The sequence below is a fragment of the Hemicordylus capensis genome, chromosome 15 (genome assembly GCF_027244095.1).
Source record: "Hemicordylus capensis ecotype Gifberg chromosome 15, rHemCap1.1.pri, whole genome shotgun sequence".
Lineage (NCBI taxonomy): Eukaryota > Metazoa > Chordata > Lepidosauria > Squamata > Cordylidae > Hemicordylus > Hemicordylus capensis.
The window spans coordinates 10,764,778-10,784,225 of record NC_069671.1 but is presented as its reverse complement, the minus strand read 5'-3'; the positions used below and the strand labels follow the sequence as shown (position 1 = coordinate 10,784,225).

Here is a 19,448-nt window from a genome sequence, read left to right as displayed (position 1 = left end):
TTGGAAGACGGCAGGCTTGTGGGATCTTCTTCTTTTTACATTGTTCCTATTTTTACTAGAATCCCAAGGTCCCTTAGCTAGAAGCAAGTTCAAAATAGTGGCTTGGGGGAACGACACAGGTCCACGCAATCAGCCGTAAGTCCGGTTCATGGGGAACAGCGCTCCTCATGGATGTGTCATCCGAACCCAAATCCTGGATGAGAATTCAAGCTGCCTGGCCTTCTGGCTTCCCCAGGACCTGCAGAAGAGACATTCTCCTGCAGCCAGTTCTCATGGCCACATGCCCTCCTCTCTGCACTCCCAGCCTGCTTCTTCTAAAAAAGAAGTCTTCTCTTCCTCCCAACGACTCTCTAGGTCCCACCCACCTGGTGTGCTGATTGGCTGAGCTCTGGGGTTCACCAGCCTGTCAGTCAGGACAGGGTTCACTTCTGGTTAACTCTTTAGGGGAGAGGTGGCTGATCACCACAAATGTGTTCCGATGTCCTATGAGCTATCTGATCTATGATGTCCTACAATTGTAGATCAGGATGTCCTACGGTCCTGGATCAAGATGTCTTCTGATCTACTATCTGAATCTACTGATTACGGAGCCTGTTCTGATGTCCTACAATCTACCTATGTTCTCCATCCCTAGTTCAGGCGGACCCATGGCAACTGGCCCAAGGGCTCAATCTTTCAAACAGCCCACAACTTCAGGACCCCAAACGGCCAAGGCGAACCTGCCCTAGTAAGCTTTTCCCAAAGTGCAGAGAAGAGCCTGAAGTTTGTTTTAAATTCTTCTGGGAAAGCGATCAAAAGGCTTATTTTAGTGCTGGAAAAAGGCCTTCCAAGATCCAAAACACGGGAACATAAAACAACCGGTGCGGGCAGAGGCTGAACTCACAGTGAGAAGCCCTCTTTGGCTTTTGTTAGACGATCGGTTAACACTTTGAAATGTTTAGAAGGGAGATGAAAGGGCTGGTTTTCAAGAGGGAATGAAAGGCTCTGGGTGGTTCAAAGAGAACAGAAGGCAGGATCAGAGGGGTGATGTAACCCCTGCCGTCAGGTTTGAGCCTCGGCACAGCTTCTGAAGAAGGGAAAATTTTGGACGAAGACGCCTCAAATGTTTCAGATGCGGGATGTGGTTCCTAGCACTCCATGTCATTTCTGGAGGTTTTCAAAGTTTCTCAAAAGATTTTTTTTTTTTAAGAACTGTCCCAAAGTGCACCCCACTGCTCCATTTTCATGTGCAATAAGGCAGTGCTTATTGTCAACTTTTGGGGTGGGGGCACAACTCCTTGGCACAGCAGTGCTGCTCTCTGCAGTCGATGGGGAGGCACCATTTTCCCCAGCTGAAGCCCCAGTTCGCATGATGCATCATGTAGGGATTGCCCCTTCAGGGATGGGGCTATCTGCCTGCTTGCATGCAGAAAGCTCCAAGTTCCCTCCCTGGCAGCATCTCCAAGATCGGGCTGAGAAAGACTCCTGCCTGTAACCTTGGAGAAGCCACTGCCAGTCTGGGTAGGCAATACTGAGTAAATACCGTGCACAAAACGAATTCAATTCATTTTGAATTTGACTCGAATTCCAAAAATTGGTTTCAAATTCCAATCAGATTCAAACCTGTTCCAAAAATTTGAATCAAGTTTGAATGGATTCAACCCTGGTTTGGCACTTTCTTTTTTTAACCAATCAGGAAGGTTGAGTGGTTTTTAAAAGGAGCCAAATGGCTCTTGAATTGGATTTGAATCAAATTTTCAAAATTCGTTTTGAATTCGAATCGAATTGCCCTTTTGAGGGATGATTCAAATTTGAATCGCCCCGATGCAAGTCGAATCGATTAGAATCCGAATCGATTTGCACATCCCTAATACTGAGCTAGCTGTACCAAGGGCCTGACTCGGCATAAGGCAGCTTCCTATGTTCCTAAATCAAACGTCGCCAAGGACGCCAAAAACCCTAGGGCCAGTCTTGTGTGCGGCAACCACCATTTGTAACATTTGAAGCTGGTCTCCGATGTTATGAATGTTCCCTTATCGGAGACTACTGTAAGGCGATGAGCTGCATCAAACTCAGCTAGGACAAAAAGGCTGCCTTTTTCTTCCTTTGAGGAAACAAGAAGAAGTGGGGAGGGGATATTTAAGTCACTTAAGATAAGGTAGTCTCTCCCCGCCAGCTTCCTAACTTGCAGCAAGTTTCTCTTTTGATGTCGCTAAGTTGCATAGCGGTCTGCAGGCCCCCGCAGTAAGATTAACGATCTGCAAGGAGCATTTCGTAAGTGTCTTATCGGTGGTTTCTCCAGCAGTCGGGCGTTTTAATTTTTCGGCACGCGTGCTGGGATGACATTAAGCGAAGGCTATTCCAAAGCCAGTCGGAAGAGATGCTTTTAGTGTTTAGCTTTAGACTTATCCTTTAAAATAAAATTGTTTTGTTGCCAGTCCTTTAGAAATTATTCTTGATGTGCTCTTCTGATTATATTTACAAAGCAGGAGTTGTATGCCCAGGGAGACTGTTTTTCAGCAGTAGTAGAATAAGTTGCACAAATGTCTTAATTTGAACTAAGAAAGCAAATGAATATGGACAAGGACTGGGGAGACCCGAGTTCAAATCCCCATTCAGCCATGAAACTCCCTGAGTGACGCTGGGCCAGTTACGTATCTCCCAGCCTAACCTACCTCACAGGGATGTTTTGAGGATAAATATAACCATGTACACTGCTCTTGGCTCCTTGCAGGAAGAGTGGAATATAAATGTAAAAATTATGTAATTGTTAGTTAATTATGTTTTGCCTATGCCTTAACATAGTGAAAGTTTTAGGCAACTTTCCCCCTCAGAAGCAGAAGGAGCTGTGACTTTCTTGAGGGAGTCTTCATCAGGCCAAGAAGTTCCATTAGATCCTCCCGATTTGCTGTCTGTTAACTACCCTTTGAGCCCACAAACATTCCGCTCCATTGAGTTACCATGGGGAAGTTTTTCAGGTGGGGTTCCCTCTTTGGGTTTCCCCTCTCAGATTTCTATTACCTGTGCCTGCTAGTACTTCTCTCTTGCCCACAAGTACCCCAGTTAAGCATCCATAAGGATCATAACATTTCCAGCTCTTTCAGAAATATAGATTAAGGGCGGAACGTTGTGACCAGAGACACGAGGTTGCTGCTAGAAATGACATTCTCAAGTCAGGTTCATTTCTAATCCTCTGCAATGGAGCAGTTTCAGTGGATGAAGAATTACTACTTTTCATATGTGCGTTGACGAGTTCATCTGCTGATGAGGGGAAAATTCTTTAAGTAGCTGCACTGGAAGAAAAATGACTATTAGGAAATGGTAGGATGTAGCTATTCTCCGTAAAATGAGTTACCTTTGTGTAAAGGAAGGATAGCTCAAAAAATCTATTTGGAGAATGACAGAAATTGCTTAGATCTTATTGTATTTATTAAGCAAAGTAGTTTCTCTCTCTTTTAATATGAAAAAATAGACTTAAGTTTGAAGAGTATTGTGAACTTTTGATTGTCAGGCCTTTATTTATGTATTTTTAAAGCCATTTTGTAATTGTGTTCCAGATGGGACTTGCATTTTTAAGCAAGAAAGTAAATACGTTAAATTGCCTCTCTAGTTTATCACATTGGCCCTTACCACCTCTGTTGTCTGGTTCTTGCATGATAAAATTGAAGTGGTTAAAAAAAAAAAAAGCCCATGAAAACGAAAGCATTTAAATCCCTGGTTTGCTTTTTTAATTTAAAAAAGCAATATTGGTGGTACACGCTGCGCGCGACCAATCCTGGGTGACATTTAGGGAAATGAGCACCGAAAGCTGCGTAAATGAGTTGATCTTCCAGTATTTATTCCAGTTCTGAAAAGAGATCACAAAGCTTTTAGGAAATAAAGAATAGAACACTGGTAGAAGAGTAAAAGCTCCCTTGCCTTTTAGAAAGGATGCAACGGAGAAAATGAATTGCAAAGAGACGACCATGGACCCTTTCCCCCTTGAGCTTTTTTGGCAGAAAGAACTTCTCCGTCCCCAGAGTTGGGACCCCACCCCAATTTGCAGGTGAGGGACAGATTGAAGCGCCCATGGCTAAGACCCCTCTCTGGACAGCAGCAACCAATCAGTGAAGACAATACTGAGATAGATGGACCAAAGGTCTAACTTTGGGGTTGTCTTTTTAACGAAAGGCGGTATATAAATGCAAAAATAAATAAACTTGGTATAAGGCAGCTTTGTATGAATTGTTTAGAGTGCTGGACTAGGACCGAGGAGACCTGAGTTCAAATCCCCATCCAGCCATGAGACTTGCTGGGTGACTCTGGGCCAGTCACTTCTCTCTCAGCCTAACCTACTTCACAGGGTTGTTGTGAGGAGAAAATCAAGTATGTAGTACACCGCTCTGAGCTCCTTGGAGGAAGAGCGGGATATAAAATGTAAATAATAATAATACGCAAGATATTGTGTACTCTTGATTCCTTGGGAATGCAGAAAAGGCGCAGAATTTTCCGACTGCAGAATTCAGCTCCTGGAATATCTCCGCTTTCACTAAAAAGTAAGGCACTAATCCTTATGGTCACCTTAAGTGGCACAGTGGGGAAATGCTTGACTAACAAGCAGAAGGTTGCCGGTTCAGATCCCCGCTGGTATATTTCCCAGACTATGGGAAACACCTATATCAGGCAGCAGTGATACAGGAAGACGCTGAAAGGCATCATCTCACACTGTGCGGGGGGAGGCAATGGGAAACCCCTCCTGTATTCTACTAAAGAAAACCATATGGCTCTGTGGGCGCCAGGAGTCAAAATCAACTTTGATGGCACACTTTACCTTTAGTCCTTATGACTGAAAGCATGTGGGCTGCAATCACAGGGGCTGGAAGGATGTCACATGGGAACATAGGAAGCTGCCTTGTACTGAGTCAGACTATTGGTCCATATTGGTCAGTTTTGCACTGACTGGCAGCGGCTTGCTAAGATTTTAAGTTTCCCCCAGCTCTACCTGGAGATACTGTGAGCTTGAACCTGGGACAAATACAAATACGACGGATATTTATAGATTCTGCCGCAGTTGGGATTGGAATTACCCTCCTGGGCATCAGCAACACCAGAATATGTTATGCAGAGTAATAGAAATTGCAGATGATGTTGAGCAAAAGCAGCACATATTTGCATGATGTAGGCAGGTTGCCCAATTCTGCTTTTCTAGGTGCTGCATTTCAGTTTTGCTTTTAGCACCCAGGAAACGCACCGCCCTGCTTATATCTCTCCTGCTGTCTCTTTGCGGAAGGGCCTCTCGGCTTTGCAGCCTGCCTTTAACATCTCCCGTCCTCCCCGTTTCGAAACGCAGTGAGAATTTTGGGTTTGCATTTCTTTGACGCGAGTGGCACTTTGAAGAATTTGCCTTGGCAGATTAATTTTTAAGTAAAAGGTGTTTTTAGAAAGCAACGGAGGGGAGAGTGTGCCATTTTCGATCGATCTCCCTCAGGGTGGAAATGCCGGGGTTGAATCTGTGACTTGCAAATCGTGTAACATTCAGGTAGCTGTTTCTTGCCAACCGAGGAATTTTCAGGTTTGTTCTGATGGCTCAGAATTCTTCCTCTTCCCCTCCCTCCCTCCCTCCCTCCCTCTTTCTTTCTTTCTTTCTTTCTTTCTTTCTTTCTTTCTTTCTTTCTCAACTCTTCCAAGCATGTTCAGTAGTTTTGGCTGTGTTTTATTGCAGGAATTCTCCAAGACAACAACAGTGTACATCTCTTTCTTTTGATATGTGGTCTGCGAAGAGTCAAGGACCCACTTTTCTTGGTGGACGCAGTTGCAGGTTGGTGATGCTTTTCCGAGAGAAAATATGCACACCCTAAGGTGCCCGGGGGAGTAAGCCAAGGACTTCGGCATCAGCACTACCTGAATCATTGGGTAGATAGAGCTCATCAGGGAGACGACAAAGAATATTTATATACCGCTTTTCAACAAAAGTTCCCCAAATGGTCTACACAGAAATAAATAAAATAAAATGGCTCCCTGTCATTAAACGGCTCACAATCTAAAAAAGAAACATAAGAGAGACACCAGCAACAGCCACTGGAGGGATGCTTTGCTGAGGATGGGTGGGGATAGAGAGAGAGTGCTATTGCCCTGGTCTTTTCTGTACTATAGCGCCACAAGGCAGAATGGCCAGAAACGGTACTGCAGCTCATTTGACTTTGTCATCCAAGCAAAAGAGCGACTGTCTGTTTTGCTTGGGGGAGGAATTCTATGGCTTTTTGTGTGAAATTATTTATTAAAGGGTGCGGGGGGGAGTTAAGAATATGAAATCGTTATCCAGGGAAATGGCTGGATAAGATTTTCAGTTGTCTGGGGCAAAGTTGTAATTCAGCAGCATCTGACGTACCACAGGGTGGGAACCTTGGATATACACAGCCCTGTCTATGTTATAGATGTAAACTGATTTTTAAATTGGTTTCTCTAAGGAATTCTGGGAATTGTAGTTTTGTGGACATACTTAGAATTATTCTCTGGTAAGGGGCTTCCTGAAGAGTGTGAGTGTGTGTGTGCGTTGTATGCTCAGAAAGACTGGTGGGGATAAATATGTAAGATTTTTGTCAATGTCTGTTTACAAAAGGGTTGCAAGCAAGTATAACATAACTTTTGAACTGGCTCTCAGCAATGGATCATTGATTAAATGAAAAATGTAACTGCCAGACGACTCCAATCTGTCTTCCCGTTGAAGCAAAACTATAAATATCTCTGTCTAAATAGCACTTGGCTTAGTAATGCACTTTACTAGTAAGCAGGGCTGTCACCTGATGTATAGGTGATTCCATCCATAAATGGAATGAGTTTGAGTCAATCTATATAATTAATTCCTGTAGAGGGGATGCGTGGGGATGTGGCAAGCTCCGCCCCCGCTGCAGCAGCGACCAATGGCGGGCCCAGAGGGGGTGACATGTGCAAGGGTGGGAGGGAGGAGCACGCGCCAGGAGCCGATTCGCGTGGTGCGCAAGAGCATGAGGGGCAGTGGGAGAAGGACGAGGAAGACAGTGAGGTGGAGGGAGGCAGCAGCAGTGCCCTGAGGAGGAGGGTGAGAGGGTGGCGGGAGGAGGACGGGCGGCAGGCAAAGCCCTGCTGCTTCGAGGAGGAGGATGGCGGTGGCGGGATGGCCTGGCCCCGGCCCCCTGGGGTGAGCTGGTGGCATGGTGGCGGGACAGCTGGGCCCTACTAGAGGTGCAGATGCTCTGCGCCTGGGCCCACTAGTTAGTTAATTAAATCTGTGTAATTAAATTATACAGATTTAACATATATACATGTGTATTATGTTTGTTTGTTTGTTTGTTTGTTTACCTGTTATGTCCCGCTCTTCCTTCAAGGAGCCCAGAGCGGTGTACTACATACTTCAGCTTCTCCTCACAACAACCCTGTGAAGTAGGCTAGGCTGAGAGAAAAGTGACTGGCCCAGAGTCACCCAGCAAGTATCATGGCTGAATGGGGATTTGAACTCTGTCTCCCCGGTCCTAGTCCAGCCCTCTAACCACTACACCCCACTGGCTCTTAGAACACTAGTGCTACATTTTGAAATATCTGTTTTGAAATAAGGAATTAATAAATCATGGCAAGCTCCAACTTGAAAAATGCCCTCTGTCCTGTATGAGACGGAAGGAAGAATGCCTCTTCCAAGATGGCTGGGAATGCCTCTTCCCAGATGGTGCCTGCCATCCACAGCTTCTTATATTAAAATAACCATTTTTTAAAAAAAATCTACTGCCTGATAGGACAGTATTTTATTTTCTCTGTAACTGATCAAAGGCTTTTAATCAATGAAGCAATTGATTTATGAAACCTTGCAGCTCTGCACGTAGGTTTTGCTCTTTGTCAGGCCCATCGCCTCATCTTTTGAAGGAAGTAATGGTAATCTGTCTGTGAAATAACATTGCTTTGTAACATACCTCTCTCCTGTTTCCTTGACAGAATGGCACAGAAAGGAACCCGGCATCCATCTGATCATAATTGGACCCGAGGTGGGTTTTTCAAGACCACTTCCAAAATAGAAGCATGTTCCCAGCCTTTAATTCTTGGGATGTGATGGGCTATAAGTCCAGATGGAACCATAGTGGTAGAGCATCTGCTTGGCATGCAGAAGGTCCCAGGTCCAATCCCTGCAGCATCTCCAGGTAGGGCTGGGGAAGACTCCTGCCTGGAACCTTGGAGAGCCACTGCCAGTCAGTGTCGACAGTTGAGAGCTAGATGGACCAAGGGAATTAGATGGACCAAGGGAGCTAGATGGACCAAGGGAGATGGAGGCTAGATGGACCAAGGGAGCTAGATGGACCAAGGCAGTTGTGAGCTAGATGGACCAAGGGAACTAGATGGACCAAGGGAGCTAGATGGACCAAGGGAGATGGAGGCTAGATGGACCAAGGGAGCTAGATGGACCAAGGCAGTTGTGAGCTAGATGGACCAAGGGTCTGGGAAAGGGCTGTAGCTCAGTGGAAGAGCATTTCTTTTGCACGCAGAAGGTCCCAGGTTCAATCCCTGAAGTCTCCAGTTCGGCCTGGTAGAGACTGCTGCCTGAAGCCTTGGAGAGCCTCTGCCAGTCAGCGTAGTAGACAATACCTAGCTAGGTGGACCAACGGTCTGACTCGGTAGAAGGGAGTTCCCTGTGTTCCAATGACAGTCTGGCATTGATCACATCAAAGAGCTTTGGTTGCCAACTTTCCGCAAGCGAGGAATCTTTGCCATGGAGGGGCACTGAGACACGACCCTTCACTTGCATTCTGAGTGGTCGTGTCTGGGAAGGGCTATACCACATGCTTTCTTTGTAGTCTCGACTTTTTCTCCCTCCTACCATGTAGGGGCAGGTTCTTCTCTGACTATTGATGAACTGTTGCCCCTGTTCCGATGTCAACAAGCTCATCTCTGTGTTCTGCTCAGTTTGGGTGATTTTGTTTTTTTTATTTTTATTTTCACCATTTTTATTGGCATTCTGTGACTTACAGACATATTCCCCCAGTATCCCTCCTCCCCATGCCCACCCTGAGCCAGCCCTCCCCACCCTAAAGCGGTCTTCTCTCCCCCACCCCAGTTATGGTAAAGCTTACACACACACACCCCTCTTCTTTCCTTTCCATTCTCTTCGGGTAATTTTAAGGCCATTTCTGCTGGCCTACATTTGCACATAATTAACAGATGTTAGCTGGTAGCAAATGAGGTGAGACTTCTGTCTGGCAAGAAAGGTTGCAAAGTGCCACTTGACAACAAAGAGAAAATGCCTCTTAGTAAATCTGGTTTCCCATTTGAGACTGTGGGGCTGAAACACCTCTCCCTCCTCCATGAAACCAGGCCCAACCAACCAACTCAACAAACTCAAACCCTGACAAAATCCCATTTCACCCAATTTCTCAGTAAAGGATCCTTTGGAGTTAGGTGGTCTATGAATTAAATATAAAATAATAGTAATTAGGAGCAGTAATTATCCTAATACTGTATTTATACTAGCTCTATTTCCCCCAAATCTTCTTGGACACCCAGAAAATGTTTCATCAGTAAACCCCCTTATTACACACACACACATACAGAGCCAGAATAATTCCTTTTTGCTTACGCCGTTCTCTCTCCAATCTATTCCCAGCAAACTAGGCAGGGTCTTAGCTCTTTTCTTCTCAATCCTAATCCTAAATCCACTCCTCCATGCAGCAAAACAACCAAGCAATATGTTTCGATTGCTATTGCAATTGCTTTTCTGAGCCCTCCTCTCCTACTGGGAAAGCCATATGGGGGAGGGCTGGAGAGGAGATCTTGGGGGCTGACACGACAAAGAAGCAGATTTCGGCTAGACAGGAAGGATTTCCCACCTGTAAGAGTGATTTGGCAGTGGGTCTCTCTGCCTCCTGCAATGGTGCGCTCTCCTTCGCTGGAAGTTTTCAAACAGTGGTAGGATTGCCAACACTCCATTACCTGAATATGGGACACAAGTGTGTGTGTGGGGGGGGTGTTTGTCTTGTGTGTGGGGGGTCATCTGTGGGTGGGGTCATCCCATAAGCCTGAGTAGCAGTGCATTTGTAACAACAACACAGGCCCCATGATTTTGCAAAGCTTCTTGTTCACACAGACCATCCCACCACCACCATCATTGTTGTTGTTGTTACATTTTATATCCTGCTCTTCCTCCAAGAAGCCCAGAGTGGTGTACATTAGGGGTGTTCATGGAACCAGCTGGTTCGGTTCGAGGCCGGACCGGCCTCGAACCGAACTAGGCCAGTTCGGTCCGGCCCCCCATCGAACCCCATCTGGTCCCGGACCGGTCTGGGAATTTTATTTATTTATTTAAAAAAATTAAAGTATATTCAAAATACCTTTAGCCCTTCCAGGGGGCTTGCTGAGGCCGCAGGGGTGTGTGTGTGTGTCCGCGCGGGTTCCCTCTCACCCCGCCGACCGTCCTTATCACCGCCGTGGCTGGGTAAATGACCATTTTCGGCCCTTTCGGGCCTCCGTATGAGCGTGCGGGTGTCATTTTGGCGGCTGCCGCGCATGCACCAATGCCCTCTGCGAGGCCAAGATGGCGGGTCTCTTGAACCCGGGTCTCCCCGGTCCTAGTCCAACCCTCTAACCACTACAGAACCATGCTGGCTCTATGTAGACATAGAGCAAGTGTCAGGTGAAAAATTAAGAGACTCCCCCAGGTTTAGGCATGCGCACACTCGACATCCCCACACCTTCCCCACTGAAAGGCTTTTTTATCTGCCAGAAGTGGTGAGTCGCCTAGCAGGAGACTGTTGGTCTATTGCCATTTGAGAAGTAAGCAATTAGCAACTTGCAAGATGTAAATAAAACCAGGCAAATTGCTCCGGTAAGTTTTGCAGAGCAACTGGGGCTCCTTTTGTGAACTTTGTTCTTTCTTTTACATTTTAATATGGACTTCACCCAGACTTCAAAGGGCTCAATGCCCCAGGCTCTGCCAGTAATACAGGAAAAAGAGCATCCCGTTCGGGACAGGAGATTTTTGCCTCCGATACGGGACTTCCCGTATAATGCAGGACTGTTGGGAACGCTAAACAGCAGCCAGGCGGCCACCTGGTGTACTGTGTAGACAATACTGAGCTAAATGGACCAATGGTTTGACTCAGTAGAAGGCAGCTTTCTGTGTGTCTAGGGTTGCTGTATTGTGTGCCCTTAGATCAGGGGTGCACAACTCAAATGCCCCAGTGGTCCAGAAACAATCATGATTTGCTTTTTGGGGTGTGTGTGTGTGTGTGTGTGTGTCAATATTCAGTGTGTTTTGTTTCACTAATATTAATAAGTATTAATTAAAGCAATTACTCGTTGCTTGTGGGGTAGTTACCCTTTCCGCAGGGGCCCACAGTTGTAACCACATATTGTAGCTAGAAAATAAACCCTGTTCCTGCTCCGTCAGTGGGGCCCTTAACTATTCCAGCCCCATACAAATGCCAAGCTTTGTGGCTCCCGCTCTTGCTGGCTACCTGCATCGCAGCAAGAATGTCTCTGTGGGCTGGATCCAGCCCGTGGGCCTTAGGTTGTGCCGGGCTGCCTTGGAGCATGCTAATCAACACGAGCATTGTTGCAAACCAGGGATGATGTGCATCAACAACGCATTTCTAATCCGCAAAGCATTTCTCTTTATTCCCCTGTTGTTCAGAGGAGCTAAACTTCAGCATGACCGGTGCAAGCAGCTGAAAGTGTACCGTCCCCTGGTATGGTACTTTTTTCTAAGAATCCCCCAGCTTCTTGGGATGATCAGCCAGATTAAACTTTTTGCAAGACCATGTCGTGGCAGCTCCACAGTTAAACGAACTGTCATTTAATTCCCCTTTCCCCTGATGCAAAATGAGTTCAATTTTTCCTTTCTTATTAATGTCTTGTGAAAATTTCCCAGCACTCAATTTTCATTACAACACATTGCTCTACCCCCACACCCCGCGCTGCTTCCCTTTATTGTGAGCTTTCCTGGCCCATTGTCTTTCTCTCTTTTCTTCACTGCTTTTCCTTTTTCTTGTTTTGTTCATCTTTGTTTCTTTCCACTCTGGTACACCAAAAGATTTGAAAGCGAAATGGTGTGGAAGAGGAAATTGGGAGCAGGTATAATGCGGTTTGGGCTTCCAGCTCCTTAAGGCGCCTCTCGTAAAGACTTCAGGCCTCTTGCTTGTCACTTCCTATTTGCTTCAGCTTCCCCGTAAAACTAATGTTCTTTTCGGGGAGGATCTGCAAACGGCCTGCAAATTTCGGGGAGTGGAGACTCCTGAAATGTTATATTTCCTAAACAGATTTTCACCTACTGGAGGGACTTTTTAATAAAGTGTTTTGGAAATGTTTTTGCCCCATCAGGAAATTGGTAAAGGAGGAGAAGCGCTGGTCTTGTGGTCGCAAGCGTGAATTGTCCCCTTTGCTAAGCAGGGCCCACCTTGGTTTGCATTTGGATGGGAGACTACATGTGTGGGCACTGTCTGCTGGAAGATATTCTCCCCCTTAGGGGATATGGCCATAGCTCAGTGGAAGAGCATCTGCTTTGGATGCAGAAAGGTTCAAGATTCTGTCCATGGCTGCACCTCCAGTTACTGCTGGGAAATACCTCTGCCTAAAACCTTGGAGAAGCTGTTGCCAGTCAGTGTAGACCAGGGATTCTCAACGTTAGGTCTCCAGATATTAATGGACTTCAACTCCCATAATCCCCAACCAAAGGCCACTGGGGCTGGGGATTATGGGAGTTGAAGTCCAATAATATCTAGAGACCCAACGTTGAGAATCCCTGGTGGAGACAATACTGAGCTAGATGGACCAATGGTCTGTATAAGGTAGCTTCCTATGTTAAGAAATATTTGGGCTAGACTGGAAATTGAATGTAGGAAACCGCCTTTGTTAGACCATTGTCTGCTCTGGTTGGTAGCAACTTTCTAAGGCTTTGGGCTGTATCTTGAACCTGTGACCTTCCACATACAAAGCAGGTACTCTGTCACTGAGCTTTGGCCTGTATCAATTCCATCTGACGAAGCCGCCTTTTGAGTGAGACCATTCGTCCAGCTTCCCCACATCTGTCTACTCTGGCTGGCAGCATCTCTTTGGGATATTTCCCATCCCTTTGACCTGAGATCTACTGAAGATTGAATCTGGGATCTTCTGGACACCAAACCATTAAAAAAACCATTCAGCATACAAAACACCATTCATCCTCTCCCAAAGAAGCTGCCTTATTACCAAATCAGATTTGGGATAGGGCCTTCTTAGTTGTGGCACCCATACTGTGGAACCCCTTGCCTCTTGCTCTCCCTAATCAGCAGTGTTTCAACTTGTTGAAATGTTTTTTCCCCTCTTTCAGTTTTTTGTTTTGTCTCAGGTTCTTGTCCCCAACCTTGGTTCTTAATTCTGTCTGTGTTGCTTTTATTTCTTGTGTTACAATATTCTGAGGTTTTCAGGTTAGCTGAAGTGGGGGTCAAAGGGTGGAGGGGGAGATAAGTATTTTTGTAAAGAAATCAGAGTTTCAGAATTTGGGGTGGGGGCCCAGGACTAAGCCTGGGGACCTTCTGTAATGCAAAATGGGTACTCTGCCATGGATCGGTGATCTATCTCCGTTGACATTCATCCATCACTGTGCAATTTCATACCAAGAGGGGCTTTGGGTGTTCAGAACAAGCAGGGGCAGAACATAGGAACATATAGGAACATCGGAAGCTGCCTTATACTGAGTCAGACCATAGGTCCATCTAGCTCAGTATTGTCTGCACCAGGGATTCTCAAACTTGGGTCCTCAGGTGTTATTGGACTTCAACTCCCATAATCCCCAACCAAAGGCCACTGGGGCTGGGGATTATGGGAGTTGAAGTCCAATAACACCTGAGGACCCAAGTTTGAGAATCCCTGGTCTACACAGACTGGCAGCGGCTTCTCCAAGGCTGCAGGCAGGAATCTCTCTCAGCCCGATCTTGGAGGTACTGCCAGGGAAGGGACTTGGAACCTTCTGCTCTTCCTAGAGCGGCTCCATCCCCTAAGGCAGGGTTTATTAACCTTGGCTCCCCAGATGTTGTGGGACAACAACTCTCATCATCCCCAGACCTTGGCCTTTGTGGCTGAGGATGATGGGAGTTGGAGTCCAGCAACATCTGGGGGCCCAAGGTTAAGAAACTCTGCCCTGGGGGAATCTCTTCCAGTGCTCACACACCAAGTCTCCCATTCACATGCAACCAGGGCAGACCCTGCTTAGCAAAGGGGACCAGTCATGCTTGCTACCACAAGACCAGCTCTCCTCCAAAATAACAGATGGCTTCTTCTTTTTTTTAACAGGTTGAGGCGGCGTTTGCAGAGGAAGTAAAAGAGAAAGTTAAAACGTAAGCTGCTAAGGGTGTGTGTGTGGACAGCTGTATTCACTTGACCAAATTCTCTACACAAATAGTTCTGTCTCTGTGCATAGACACTCCCAAGCTCTGTGGGTCTCCAGTACCATGCTCCAAATTTTTTCCTGTGCTCTTAATAGTACATGAACCAGCAGGGGTGGTCAGTGCTATTTTGAGGGGGACGAAAACTCATGCTGATTTCTGACAAGGTCTACAGCCCTAGAGATGGAAGAAGAGCTGACAGCACTGCAATACCGTATTTACCAGAATTGAAGATGACTGAGTTTGAGACGGCCCCCTTCAAGTAGAGGTTGAATACAGGAATGGGACTCTGAATTTAAGACGACCTCCTGATTTCTAATATCAAAAAACTTGGGAAAAGCCAAGTCTTGGATTCGGGTAAATACAGCACTTGGAGCTTTCAGTACGTTCTCATAGGAACAGAGGAAGCTGCCTTCTACTGAGTCAGACCATTGGTCCATCTAGCTCAGTATTGTCTACACAGACCGGCAGCGACTTCTCCAAGGTTGCAGGCAGGAGTCTCGCTCAGTCTTATCTTGGAGATGCTGCCAGGGAGGGAACTTGGAACCTTCTGCAAGCAAGCATGCAGATCTTCTTCCCAGAGATGACCCATCCCCTAAGGGGAATATCTTACAATGCTTACACATGTGGTATCCCATTCAAATGCAAACCAGGGCAGATCCTGCTTAGCAAAGGGGACAATTCATGCTTGCTACCACAAGAGTGGCACAGCAGGGAAATGCTTGACTAACAAACAGAAAGTTGCCAGTTCGAATCCCCGCTGGTACTATATCAGGCATCAGCGATATAGGAAGAAGTCATCATCTCATACTGTGTGGGAGGAGGCAATGGTAAACCTCTCCTGTATTCTCCCAAAAGAAAACCACAGGGCTCTGTGGGCGCTAGGAGTCAAAATCGACGTGACGGCACACTTTACCACAAGACCAGCTCTTCTCCCATCTGTCTCATGCTTTTATTGTTCCAATCATGGGGCCCACAGCAGCCAAATTTGCAATGGTGTTTTTATTTGCTGATCTATTTGTTTGTTTATAAACTGCCTAACACCTAAATCTCAAGGCAGTGTACAAAACTTCAAACAATAAATGGAGCTCAGTAAAAACCATAAATACCATTTAAATTCATAAAATTTGAAAAATAGTTTTAACAAAAAATAATAATTTTAAAAAGAGTTTTAGCAAAAGGCCTGAGAAGACAGGTGTGTCGTATGTAATTTCTTGAAGGTAGCCGGAGATGGAGAAGCTCTTATATTGACAAGGAGAACATTTTTGCAAGTTTAAATAAAAAATACAAAAGCGATTTGTTGTTGCTCTAACCCTGACCTCAACCCTTTCCTCTGCAAAAATGACGGCAGTTGTACCATAAACTTTTGGGGAGCGGGATAAAGAATGGGAGATATCTAGAGGCCAGTTTACAGGCTTAATAATATTTCCTTGGTAGGGCTGATGGGGTGCATTTGCTTCAGGAAATCCCCCAGGAAGATCTCCACGCTCTCGTGAAAGGCTGCTTTGCTGTTGTGAACAGTTCCGTTTCAGAGGGGATGTCTGCTGCCATCTTGGAGGTAATTCCATCTGAGCATCATGGTCAATGGGGATGGGATCGTAGCCCAGGAGTAGATCATCTGCCTTGCAAGCAGGAGAGCTCGGGGTCCATCCCTGGTGGCAGCATCTCCAGGCAGGGCTGGGAAAGGCTCCTGCCTGCAACCTTGGAGAGCTGCTGCCAGTCAGTGTTGACCAGGGATTCTCAACGTTGGGTCCCCAGATGTTATTGGACTTCAACTCCCATAATCCCCAGCCAAAGGCCACTAGGCCTGGGGATTATGGGAGTTGAAGTCCAATAACATCTGGAGACCCAACGTTGAGAATCCCTGGTGTAGACCACTGGTTCCCAACCTGGGTTCCTCTCGATGTTGCTGAACTACAACTCCCATCATTTGCAGTGGCTGGGGATGATGGAAGTTGTAGTTCAGCAGCCTTTGAGGGAACCCAGGTTGGGAACCACTGGTCTAGGCAATAATAAGCTAGATGGGCCAATGGTCTGACGCGGTAGAAAGCAGCTTCCTCCATCCCTTACAATGAATTTAGCAATGAACCAGATCCATTCAAACTGTCAGACCAGATTACTGATCCAAGGAGGCAAAATGGCACAAACTAGCCCGATTGGAATTAAAAAGACCAGTTAGGCCTATCTCCTCCTTGTCATTTCAGTGAGGCTACTCTGAGTAACTTTCTTCATCATGTCAGCCACTAATTGCGGTTTGGCATAGGAACATTGGGAGCTGCCTTCTACTTAGTCAGACCACTGGTCCATCTAGCTCAGTATTGTCTACAACAGGGATTCTCAAACTTGGGTCCTCAGATGTTATTGGACTTCAGCTCCCATAATCCCCAGCCTCAGTGGCCTTTGGTTGGGGATTATGGGAGCTGAAGTCCAATAACACCTGAGGACCCAAGTTTGAGAATCCCTGGTCTACAACAATACTTCACGGTTGTCTTCAAGTTTGTAGGCAGGAGTCTCTCTCGGATGCCAGGAAGAGAAGTTGGAACCTTTTACATGCAAGCAGGCAGATGCTCTTCCCAGAGCGGCCCCAACCCCTGAGGGGGGATATCTTACAGTCCTCACCTATGTAGTCTCCCCTTCAAATGCAAACCAGGGCAGGCCCTGCTTAGCAAAGGGGACGCTTCATGCTTCATGCCACAAGACCAGCCCTCCTCCCTATAGTTTGGTGATGGAATAGCTTCCCCAAAAAGTCAAATTTGGCTTGTGTCCTCTCCCTGATTTCCTTGCATATCTGGTTGCTTTCTTTCGGTCTTGGGTTCAGCAAAAACCAGTGCAGGACACGTTTTGCTGAAGACCCTTTAGAGCTCCTTGTGGCCTTCCTGGCCATCTGGACCACCTTCTGTTCCCTCCCTGCAGGAATATCAGCTCAGTGAAATTTTGTACAGGATAAAGAGACACTGAGAATTTTGTATCTTAAAGGGCAGGTTCCCATCGTGTGTGTTCTCCCAGTAGGCCAGGGGCTGCCTATAGATTTCCAGAGCAACATCTGTCCTGTTGTTGGGCCCGTTTCTTATGGAGTGTTTTTTACACTGTTTCTTTGCTTGATCTGATTCCGAAAGCAAAGTTAAGAGGCCACAGGGCAGTTCACTCTATTGCTTTGCTTACTACGTTTGTTTTGATTTGGTTGCCACTGGCAGCTCTGTTTCTTTTTCTTTTTCTTTTCTTATGATGCTTTCTTTTTTAGTTTGGTCTTGTGCTAGCAAGCATGAATTGTCTCCTTTGCTAAGCAGGGTCTGCCCTGGTTTGCTTGTGAATGGGAGACTACATATGTGAGCACTGAAAGATATTCTCCTCAGGGGATGGAGCCACTCTGGGAAGAGCATCTAGGCTCCAAGTTCCCTCCCTGGCAGCATCTCCAAGATAGGGCTGAGAGAGATTTCTGCCTGCAACCTTGGAGAAGCCACTGCCAGTCTGTGAAGACAATGCTGAGCTAGATGGACCAGTGTTCTGACTCGGTATGAGGCAGCTTCCTGTGTTCCTTTCTCTCCCATAGAGAAATGTGGGTTGCCTTTGGGGCCGCTCTGTGCGTTATGAATTGTCTACATGGAAAAATGATGTCTCGGCAGGAACATACCATATGCTTAGCCTGTGTGATGGAGCTTTGATGGAAAGAAAATATTTGATTCTTACACCTGTACTTCTCCACGCTGACTTTGATTGGCTTGAAATCAGCAGCGAGACAAGCAATTAAGCCGCTGCGTGTCCCAACAGGATCTTAATGATCTTCCTTATGGAGCCGCGGTTTCATCCTCGGAGGCTGCACACAGATCATAGGCACGTAGCCAGCTGCCTCCTACTGAGTCAGACCATTGGTCCATATAGCTCAATATTGTCTACCCAGACTGTCAGTGGTTTCTCCAAGGTTGCAGGCAGGAGTCTATCTCTCAGCCCCATCTGGAGATGCTTCCAGGGAGGGAACTTGGAGCCTTCTGCATGCAAGCCTGCAGGTTCTCTTCCCAGAGAAGCCCCATCTCCTAAGGGCAATATCTTACAGCGCTCACATGTAGTCTCCCATTCAAATGCAACCAGGATGGAGCCCGCTTAGCAAAGGGGACCACTGATGCTTGCTCCCACAAGACTAGCTCTCCTGGATAAAATCCCAGCTGCTGCGTTCTGCACCAGCTGCAGGTTCCAAATATTCTAAACATAATACACATAACCACAAGACACCTCCCTGGGCTCCTTGGAGGAACAGCAAGATATAAATGCAGAGAAATAAGTAGAAAGTGAGTGGCTGGGTGGAAAATCCACTTCCACTCTTTATCATGCTCATCTTCTTTTCAGTTGCATTTGACTTACGGGGTGCATAATTGTGGAAAGAGATATGTTACCCTCCTATCATCCTGTCCCAGTCTCGTCAAATTATAGGTATCATCATTGATACAAACACTGTGTTTAGGAATAATCCGGGCCTCTTAAATTAAAATTCCAAGCCATTTCAGGGAGTAATTATTTACAGCACAATCCATTTGAGTCGGGCTGGCTGGTACTTAGCCAACTGCCTGTCTTATAATGCATCCTGCCATCTGTTAGCGTCTCTCAAGAGCTGAAATTCCTCTCCACGTTGTTTGAGGCTAGGGCCATCCACAGTTTGGAGACAGAGCTTTCCGTCTTTCAGAATCCAGCCTGGTGGCACGGCCCATCAGAGTTGCTCCCCACAAACTCTAGGAGACTTTTAAAATTTGGGAGCTGTAATGGAGGAAGGCGAGGAGGCCCCAGAGGCCGTGTACAAGAGAACCTCTTTAATCATGGACTCCATCCCCGTGGTTTCACATATCCACGGTTGGGGAATTGGCACCGACCTCAATATACACATTTAAAATATTGGTAATAAAAGGGGTTAATTATCACATATCCACTGGTCGGGGATGGCCGGAAATGACCTCGGAGGTCATTTCCAGCCGCCATTTATTTATTTCTTATTTTATTTGAAGTATTTCTGTACCACCCAAAACTTGTGTCTCTGGGCGGTTTACAATTAAAATCATTTAAAACACCAAACCAGTGACTGGGAACCTCAAAATGGCTCCTTCTCCGTTTTCCCTCTACAAGGATTCC

At 46.3% G+C, this 19,448-nt stretch overlaps 1 protein-coding gene across 7 annotated transcripts in view; it reads left to right on the top strand.

Moving 5' to 3' along the window:
* The window catches only part of GLT1D1 (glycosyltransferase 1 domain containing 1), a 56,061-nt gene that overhangs the window by 25,693 nt on the left and 10,920 nt on the right, over positions 1 to 19,448 (top strand). For 5 of the 7 annotated variants that reach the window (XM_053279779.1, XM_053279775.1, XM_053279778.1 and 2 more), the window contains 4 exons: positions 5,681 to 5,776; positions 7,921 to 7,970; positions 14,242 to 14,285; positions 15,771 to 15,891. In XM_053279779.1, the coding sequence (XP_053135754.1) occupies positions 5,681 to 5,776; positions 7,921 to 7,970; positions 14,242 to 14,285; positions 15,771 to 15,891 (311 nt within the window). The remainder of the gene's footprint in view (positions 1 to 5,680; positions 5,777 to 7,920; positions 7,971 to 14,241; positions 14,286 to 15,770; positions 15,892 to 19,448) is intronic. The other 2 variants (XM_053279774.1, XM_053279781.1) reach the window with 2 other exon arrangements.